The sequence below is a fragment of the Seriola lalandi genome, unplaced genomic scaffold, assembly GCF_002814215.2.
Source record: "Seriola lalandi dorsalis isolate HSWRI2012SDOR001 ecotype SW California unplaced genomic scaffold, Sedor1 jcf7180002054672, whole genome shotgun sequence".
Classification (NCBI taxonomy): Eukaryota; Metazoa; Chordata; class Actinopteri; order Carangiformes; family Carangidae; genus Seriola; species Seriola lalandi.
In genome coordinates, this window is record NW_019525225.1 from 2,430,314 (window position 1) to 2,440,082 (window position 9,769).

At 39.6% G+C, this 9,769-nt stretch overlaps 1 protein-coding gene across 3 annotated transcripts in view; it reads right to left on the reverse strand.

The window, feature by feature from the left end:
- Positions 1–9,769, reverse strand: part of LOC111666211 (neuronal migration protein doublecortin) — a 27,604-nt gene that overhangs the window by 3,792 nt on the left and 14,043 nt on the right. For 2 of the 3 annotated variants that reach the window (XM_087178051.1, XM_023421484.2), the window contains exons 4-5: positions 6,366–6,468; positions 2,846–2,935 (exon numbers count right to left, since the gene is read on the reverse strand). In XM_087178051.1, coding sequence (XP_087034177.1) covers positions 2,846–2,935; positions 6,366–6,468 — 193 coding nt within the window. Of the gene's footprint in view, positions 1–2,845; positions 2,936–4,735; positions 5,134–6,365; positions 6,469–9,769 lie in introns of those variants that run through there. The other variant, XM_023421485.1, reaches the window with a different exon arrangement.

Below are 9,769 nucleotides of genomic sequence, written 5' to 3' on the forward strand. Positions count from 1 at the left end.
CCCCAAAAAAAAAAACACAGGAAAATTACACATCCTATTATCTTGGGATCTTAAAATCAGTATATCTAAACATGAGCAGCTCTCCCACATTTACTGAACAGAGCAGCTGTTTCATTCAGAGACCAAACCTTTTCTATGCGCATCAGCAAAGTTGCCCACACTGTCTAGGTGGTCTTGTCTTTAGATTTCTACATTTGAGAGATTCATTCATCCTCTGTAGAAAATTCACCCCAGCATAGTGATGTTGAATTGAAGATCACTGTGTTTTCATCGTGGGCTTTCATCCCAGGACCTTGCCGAACACACTTTCAATACATTCAACTCATTAAACCCGATGCACCCTCAGACAAGTTGTTTTTGTTTTTTGTTTTTTTCTGAGGTGCTAGGCGCTGAAGAGAGAGCCGGTAAGCAGTCTAACTGCTCCGTAAACCAGACGTATATTTGAGACTGACTGAGCGCACAGGAGAACGAGAGCCTGCGGTTCAAGGCACATGTGCACCTATTGTTGACCCGCTGGCCAATAAAAAGCCAACAGCTCAACAATACCAGCTGTTGCCAATTGGAGGCAAGAGAAGCATTCAGAGACAGATGGCAATATACAGTACTTTATAGCTTTTCATGTTCCAGTAGAGATTTACAGTGAAGTGCCTTAGATAGGGAGAATATAAAAGTATACATATTATCTGGCAGCTCCCTGAACCTGCCAAAATATCTCTGTTTAAATAGCAACCCCAATATTAACTAAAGGAATCAATTTTTTTGTCATATTGTGCATGTCCTGTGTAGATATCCTTAAATTCATGCCAGGAAAGGTTTAAACTGAATATGAACATGCACTAAAATGGATGAATATATCTGGCTTTATACAGTTGTTTAATTTATACGTTAATGCATAACCATGACAAAGAAGTTTCACAAATCTTAGAGGAGCCATGCCATCCCCCCGAATCATCACTTTCATCTTCTACCTTCAGGGAGACGGCACAGAGTCTCCTGTGCAAAGAAAAATGTTTATTAAAAAAATCATACATCAGTTAAACTGGTAATTAATGGACATGTCAGTGTTGTTCTGAATCCTCCCCCCTGCGGGCACTTCACTTCTTAAATTTGTCTAAAATTACTTTAAATTATTTTAAATTCCTTTAAGTAATTAATCCCTTTTTACAAAGTTACATCCAATTAGTGTGTTTAAATGTTTTTACTTATTGTTAATGTGATGTATGATATAATATCTGATGACTGTAATTTCAGCTGATTATCATGCAAGCTGAAGATGAATTACTCCTGCTTTGATCTTTTTTTTTTTTTTTTTTTTTTTTTTTTAAACTAAAGATCCAAAAAGATTGATTTCAGCCTCACAAAGACCCATTCTTATTTTTATTCTTTAGTACTAATCCTAGTTAAAATGGACAAGTCGCATACGTTTCCTTTGCAACGACCTCATTATCTCTCTGCTGACCTCTCAGGTCCTACAGAGGTGGTTAATGCTCAACAGTTTACTGCCCGTCCAGCATGTTGGTCAACCATCTGCTGTCTTAAAGGCCAGGCATCCCCCCCATCACTGATCAATAAACTATTCAAGACCACTGAAGGACCGAAGGAACCTGCAGAGCTGGCCAGCACAATGCCCCCACCCCACCCCTTCTCATCACATAAAGTGGTGTGAAACATGAGGCAAGGACTACCTGCTGCTACCAGGCCGCCAACTGTGAGAGCATCATCTCTCTGCGTTTACCTTGCAGGGGATTTAACAGCTAAACTGTTCTGTTCTGCCACTGCTGGGGAGACACTGTCACACTGTCCCTCATACTTAAATGGGTTTTAAATGGTTGTGCCATCATGGTAGATAGCAATAACCAGCTTTTTTTTTTTTTTTTCATGCCGGCACTGGATTAGATTTCATGGCACCAACTGTTCAGCCGAGTTACAGTGCAGCTACTACATAAACTCAGAAAGCACTGTAGCACAGAGGTATAGCAGTGTTAAATGCTGTTGTTAACATTAAAGATTCAAGCATGAGTAGGCACCAGTGTCTCCATTATGCTCTGTTGCCTACTGGATATTATTAAATGTTAAAATCCCTGATTGTGAAACAAACTGCTAAAGGCTATTTACACTGTCTTTGTTTACTTTTCATGTTTTATTCATGGTTTAAAAAAATAAAAAAGAATCTGCATTAGCAACATTACACTAAATCTCATCAGATTACCCCCAATAAACAAAGGCTGGATTTTTTTCTGTCCTCATTCTCATGGAGGGTTTTTATGGGGTGTTGTAGTGAGATTAAGGAGTTGATGTCTTTTGGACCACCCAGTAAAAACAATGCGACTCCAGCTCTCTAAGCAAAAAGCCTGACAACACAGAGAGGAACCACAATTTTATGTCCCTCTGTGCAAATTCCAAACAAAAATTGAGATTATAGTTGAATAAAAGAGAAAAAAAAAACAAATTTTTCTCTCATTACCATCTCTGAATGTTTGCTTATTGGGAGGATCATTGATTGGTATTTGTACACAAACACAATCGATCATGAAGGAGAAATCCATCTTTATGCCAATTATTCTCTAGATCAGAGTAAGGTCAGAGGTCAAGGCCAGCTACAGACGAGCACCATTGGATTTGGTTGGGATTTAGTGTCTTCCACCACAACCCCAGGAGCTGATCACTACATCACCTTGCTGTCATATTTTATGTTGTATTTGAGTTCAGTTCCTGCATCAGCTTTAGCCTAGTTCCATTTTCCACCAGCACTTTGTTTTGATTCATAGAACAAGGTGGGGGCAGGTTCTGCTCTACTTTAAAAACAGGAAGAGTTACAGTGTAGGTGATGTAATAATGGGCTCACTCGATTCAGCAGGAGACTTGCTGCGCTTGATCGGACCAGGACTCTTTACTGAACCACGTGGAGTTTTGGGTCCCTTCATCACCCTGCACTCTGTGGAAAGAAAAAGCACAAAGAAAGTTAGAGATCATCACTTTTATCCCCCAAACCCAATGAGTGAGCAACATCTGCTCCTGTTCAGTAGCGCAGCTCTGTCCAAAACATGAGTTTAAAGTTAATCGCAATGTCTGAAAAGAAAACTAGTCAAAGCTCTACCTTTGGATAAACTGGCCAGTCAAATAAGACTTCCAACCGATGCTGTCCTGATAATGTGAAATACGTTAACATTTGGAAAGCTGTGCGCATACTTGTTGCAATAATATAAATTTTGTTTAAACAAAATGAATGATGACACACTGATTTGTCATGATGACTGGTGGAAATAAAATGTAATACAAGAAGATGGTGAAACAACCAATGCATTGATCTCATCACAGCCTCAGTATTTTTCCAGTTCTGATAAACCAGGGAGGCTGGTCCTGAGCTGATGTGAAGTTCATTTTAATGTATTAAATGAATTGCTTTGATTCTTGCCTACGTTTTTAAAATTGTCATTTTATAAATCATTTTATTAATTTAATCAATTTTAACAAACAATAAATAGCTTTAACGGTCTGATTACAACAGTATTATGTAGTTCCCTTGTTCCCTTTTGGGTTTTAGGAACAAGCAATGCATGAATACACACCCAGTTTTGTGTGACCCCACAGCACAAGTTGACAGAAAAAAACCAGCACAAACACAACATGAAACGACATGTAGGAACAGTTTTTTTGCAGAATATCACTGCTTTTTTTTTTGGTTGGTCTACATCACTTCACTTTAAAGTATTAAATTTGCTGAGGCAAGACAATTAGCAGCTTTCACATGCATTTTAACAAATGCATCCATACCACCAAGAAACAAAAAGCACTAAGAAGGGGGCATTAAATGTCTCGTCAGATTCATCATCTCATTATGTTTCCTTTGATCAGATAGTTTGTGATTTAAATCAAAATCTTGGAAATTTTAGATTTCTTGTATGGATGAGCATGACAACATTTAACATTTAAGGGTTTGGCTTCCTTTGTTAAATGGAAAAAAATGGTTTTGTAGAAAAACATGTTTTTTTATCCTTAAGTATCATCACAGTAACATATTGGTATTAGTACAGAAACTCAGGTACTGAAAATGGTTTTCAATAAACATAGTTTGATCTTGATATTCCTGGATCCACTAGTGATCTCTGTTGCTTTTAAATTCATGTACTGTACATGTATAGCAATGAGCACCTATATAAAATCATAGAAAATTGCATCCAGTATATTCTGGGTCATTGTATTAATCAGGGTAGACAGACTCCAGACACTGCTACTCCTCCCTTCTGCATCTTCCTCTCTGTTTGTACTGTCAGGCTCCCTCTTTCCTCCCCCTCCCTCCTCTTTTCCACTTTTGATGCTAATTATACTATCTGTCCTCCCTCCGTCTCCTGGGATCGCACCACGTCTGTCTCCTCTCTCTTAACCTTCACACACTACTGGATACAGGCGTACATTCATGTGCTATTGTTTGCAAGGTGTGCCACCACGCCTTTGACAGTACTTCAGATTGGCAGCTTGTCTAGTCTACTCAGTGGTCTCAAAAAAGCCCCTCGAGCCTATCTACACAGATTCTCTCTCAGCTTCGACTAACTCCGTCTCTGCGCAAACAGAGTTGCAGGTACACATGTCTGCACGTCCATCTGTATAGTCTTGTATTTAACATGAGGAGTGTGAAAAATAACCACAGGGGATTTCAAGCTATTTTGGTAATTCTGCCAAACCAAGCTTAAAAGCAGCACCAGTGGAAAAGAAGAAAAAAAGAGAAAAACATATGCAAAGTTTACCTCCGGTAACACAGAACATTTTATTACATGATCACTGATTTTTTTCACATACAGAATCTGGACTGTTATCATTCATCATATTATCTGAATTGCCTTCCAAAGCATCAGGATTTGACCAGACATCCTCCACAGTGACGAGTGTTATGGATACACAGGTAATGTAATGTGATGTATTACAGACAGGGCTTTCTCCGCCTCGGCTCCACTGAGGCCAACTCACTCAGTGATGTCTGGATGCTCGAGACTCTCAGCCATTTTATTTAGCATTGCCCCGAGGTTATTATAGACTAAATGAAACAATTTAGCTTTGGTTCCATGGGGGAGGTATGCTGAGAGGAGAAGGACCCAGATCATTATAAGTGACCTGGCATCGCCATCCTACCACGATCTGACAAGGAAAAGAGGGGAAGAGAAGGGATGAGGGGAACATGATGACAAATCAGGCCTGTTCTGTATCAGTGCTGTGTTGAGATTAAAAGACATTTATATGATACTGAATGTATCAAGTTGGGACATTAGGTGGAAGTGGGTTGTTAAAAATAGGGTTTTCAGGTCTGTGGAGAGCAGAGCGACTCAGCGAGAGGATTGGTTTCGCATTTTCTCTCCTTGACTTCTCGGCAGTATCAGCACCAACAGATCACTGGCCTAAACCTGTCACCGGACAGATTAATGGCTCTTCTTCTCTACCTTTTCCTCTCCCTGCTGCCTGCCGCTGATAACAGACTCTCCCTTGTTGGCTTCCCTCTCACAAACATAATTTTTCTCCTTACTATGAACAAGCACACAGTATTATGCATGTGAAAATAACATCTTTTACAGAAAAAGTCCATTATGATACCTTTAAAGAGACCCTAATGGGACACTGGTATATTAAATGACACCGCAGGGACTTTGGTGTATCTGGGCATTTTCATTGTGTGTATATATATATATATACACACAATACATGATACATTTTATGTGCTAAAGTGCAATGCTGGAAACCAGGAGCAGTATGCAAGAAACAGGTTTTTTTTTTTTTAAATCCCTATATTAAATATCAAACTATCACATCCATCTCACATTATTATGCTTATTAAAGAGATGAGATGGGATTTCAGAGTAAGAAAGTCTCTGTAATCATAATAAAGAGTAAAAAATATTGGGAAAACTAACCCTCTGTGACTGCACAAATTTAAACCATTACACTAATATATAAATTGAATTCGCAGTACAGCGCATTTTGCACTGCCAGAGATTTAAAATCAAAGCATGAGCCAAAACAACAATAACGTCAACTTCAAACAAAGACAAGACATATATGGACAAAACTGCATCAGATTACTATTCAATAAAATGGTCAACTGTTTGACATAATATACATTTTAATATGCTTCTTCAAATTAAAATGAAAACATAATTGTAATTTGCTGCCATGTGTTTTATTCATGTTTTTGCTGCTTGATTGATTATTATAAAGCTCACCCACTATGTTTACCATGGTTTTACAAGTACATTGCACAAAGATGTGCAGGTCACAACTACAAAATAATACGTTTAATGTACAGTGAATATACTTTTACTCGCCTTTGCTTGCTGTATTACATGATGTAAAATACAGACTGAAGCTGTATCTCTCACCGTTCTCATCCAGAGAGAAGTCATCCTGGGCATAGCGGAATTTCTCTGGTCCACACGCAATGAAGACATCGTCATCACCAAAGAAATCTTGAAGGCAGGTAACCTGTGAAGCCAGAAGACAGAATTCCTGAGACCCTTGATAATCTGGCATCAGCTGGTATAATAACAAGACGGCGAGTCTACGCCACAGAAGTGCTCTGAGCTAACATCAGCGAATATGCTCACATTGACAATGCTAACGTGCTGATGCTATAAGTAACTAAGCAAGTTTAACATCTTCACCACCTTAGTTTTGTGCGTTAGCATATTAAAATAAGCAGTACACACAGAGTACGACTTAGGCTGGTGGGAAAGTCATTACAAATGAAGGTTTTGACCTGATGATGGTACTAGATGAATATTAACGGATCAAAGTTCATCCGGAAGAGAACATGGAGAATTTCATGGCAACACCAACACCATGGATGTTGTGTGACTAGGGAAGAAGTCAGAGGATCACCAAAGCGTGGTCCCCTGATGAGGGCCAATTACAATCCTGCAAATAGTTATTGACCCTGAACCGATGCGATTGACCGCCCTTCAGGCCGACACTGCCGTCCCTATAGCCACGTCGCTAACAGGGCTAACAATGTCAGTATTAAATGCTAACCAGTGACTCTCCACTTCTCACTGAGAGAGTTACAGAAACCAAGAGAGTGCAATTGCTAAGAAGGAATTATCTGTTCATATCCATCTGATTATATTCCTGTTATTATTCATAATTTAATGAAGTGCATTGGAAATGCTGATTCAGGACAAATTAAAAAAAATATTACCCGTACAGACATTTACAGCATGAAGCACAGGCAATAGCTGCACAGAGGAAGCAACCACCATGATTTACTCACAGAAACGAAAGTGTTAAAGGCGGATTACGTTTTATTTATTTTTTTAGACAGAAAAGAGGATGAACTCTGTAAACAAACTGAGTAACTGTAAGGATTTAGTCAGCTGCAGGTGGTAGGGTTAGGCCTCTGTCTTTTACTTGTCATGTTAACATGTTTAGCTACAGTAGGTGCATGTAACCAAACACAAACACACAAAAAAGCCCAAACAGAGAGGATAATGTTACACCTTTGCTGTAATGTTTAAATGATTCAACTTCTTCCCCTTAGGACGTTTCACTCTATAGCAGCTGTTGACACAATATGGCCTACTTAGTGGACAGATGTCTTTGGGCCACACCTTCTCCTCTGCTCTCCATTATACAAGCCCCGTTACCAGCTCAGGCACGCCTATTAAAGCCATTCAAGCTAAAAGCTGTGTTTCCCCTTGGCTGTGTTTTTTTTTGTTTTTTTTTTTCCTTCCTGGTGCAGATGAGATTTGTTACAAAGCATCTCAGTCTCATTTTCAGTTTGCCTTTCAACACCTGTTAAAACCTCTAATTTCTCCCTTGAATTAATGGATCAAGACATGTGAGTGAAATGAACTACAGATGACTGGCTCCATCTTTTCTAAGCAGGCCTAATTGTTGGGCTTTTTTATTTTCTAAAAACACAGACTCCCACAGACAGAGTTTCTCTGAGGGCCCCGAAAGATTATCCTCTGTTGGGACGTTCGCCAGGATAGTCAAGATGCATCATGGTTTCCTTTGTGATACACATCCAAACTATGAGCTGCAGATAATTTGGGACCACCCCACCCCTGCAGCTGCCATGTTGGTTCTCTGTCCAGCTAGACAAGCTAAAAGTGTGTGGTGGTGACTCGGTGGCGTGGCATCCAACAGCTGTACCCTCTCTGTGTCCCACAAGATTCCCTGGATACAGGCCTGGCAGATCCCAGCTGAGATACAGAGATGGTGTTTTGACTCCAGGGATCAAAATCTAATTGGTTTTTCAGCCAGGGCTGATTTACAAGCTGCACTTTTGGGTTTTCTTCTGTGTTCATTATCAAGAGATTAGATACATGTTACTTTCATTAGGTTAAACTGTTGTGAGGCAACAAGGGCACCTGACAGTTAATCATAAGATGGAAGCATTAGGAAGGGCTCCTTTTCCCCCCAAGGCCAGCAAGAGGAGGAAATGGGCTAGAATGGGATGAGAGGGTAGAGACGAGTCCCTCTTTTAATAGCTTTAAGAACAGAGCTGATTAAAGGGATAAAGTGTTTATCCAACAGACTGCTAACTTAATCTCTCTTAACAGAATCGCCATTAGAAATGAAGATTCGGTTCTCTCTGTTGGTTTCTGATTGCTGAACAGGCAGCACCATTTTATCTCCTAACAGTCAATGTGTCTACGCATTGACCTTAGAGGGGATTCAATATAACTACCCCAAAACAAAGAGGTTGCACATTAAAAATGATCATACAATCCAGATTTGAAAAAACTTGGTATTTTATTTGCTTTCAAACCCCCTTCATTTTTTTCCCTCTTTCTCACATCTTGGACCAAAATAGAAGGAAAACTCCAACTCTGACGTGTACTGTAAGTTTAGGTGTCTCTGGCTCAGCAGATTTGACAGCAAGAAATTACTCTTTTCTTACTTAGCATTGCTCTTGAACCAGGATATTATTATAATGCAATATCTCAGAAACTTTTATAGGCATGACGACACGGTAAAAAAAATAACCTGGGTTCATTCCCATTTACAAGAAAGCCTCCATCCTTCTCATGAGTCCTTAGCTAAAACACTGAATCCTATCTAGAAGTCCTACTAATCCAGCTCCCTACAGGGATCGCTTGAGATCCACATTATCTGTACAGTCCTCTTTGCATTATCAAGCCCACAAATATACTATAATATAGGAATATACTATAATATAAAAAAGTTCATATACAGTGGGTTTCAAATGTCCTGCAAACAATCCAACATTCACACAAACCTGGGCTGCATGTGGACAACCTTCTAATTAACATTAAAATCGTCATCAGGTATTATTTTTCCTTCCATGTTGGATGCCTCTCATGGATAAATGGTTACTGTAACCTCCAGTGAATTTTGACATCTGTCAACAGTTGACAGAAATACTGTGGAAAACCGCTTTGCTTTGCATCCAATCAGACCGCAAGGAAAATGTCAGAGTCTCTTTGAAACATGGCTGCAGTGAAGAAAGGGCAGACCAGCTTGGGAACATTTGGATATAGGTTAAGAAGCATCCTCTCTCAATTTGAAAAGGTCAGTCAGCCACATCAGCCACAGTCACCTGGCAACAGTATCTAGGAGAACGACAATATGAGATGACAGGATGGCATTCGACTTCAAGACTACCAGAAGCCCTGCTATATTGCATATTTACATACTGCACATGCAATGCACGTGCATTAGAGTCAGTGTGTATATATTTATTTATGTCTTTATGGAAGAAGGCGAAAGGGCTTTTCTGAAAAAACTGGCTCCTTCCAGACTCCAGGTGCCCCCCCCCACC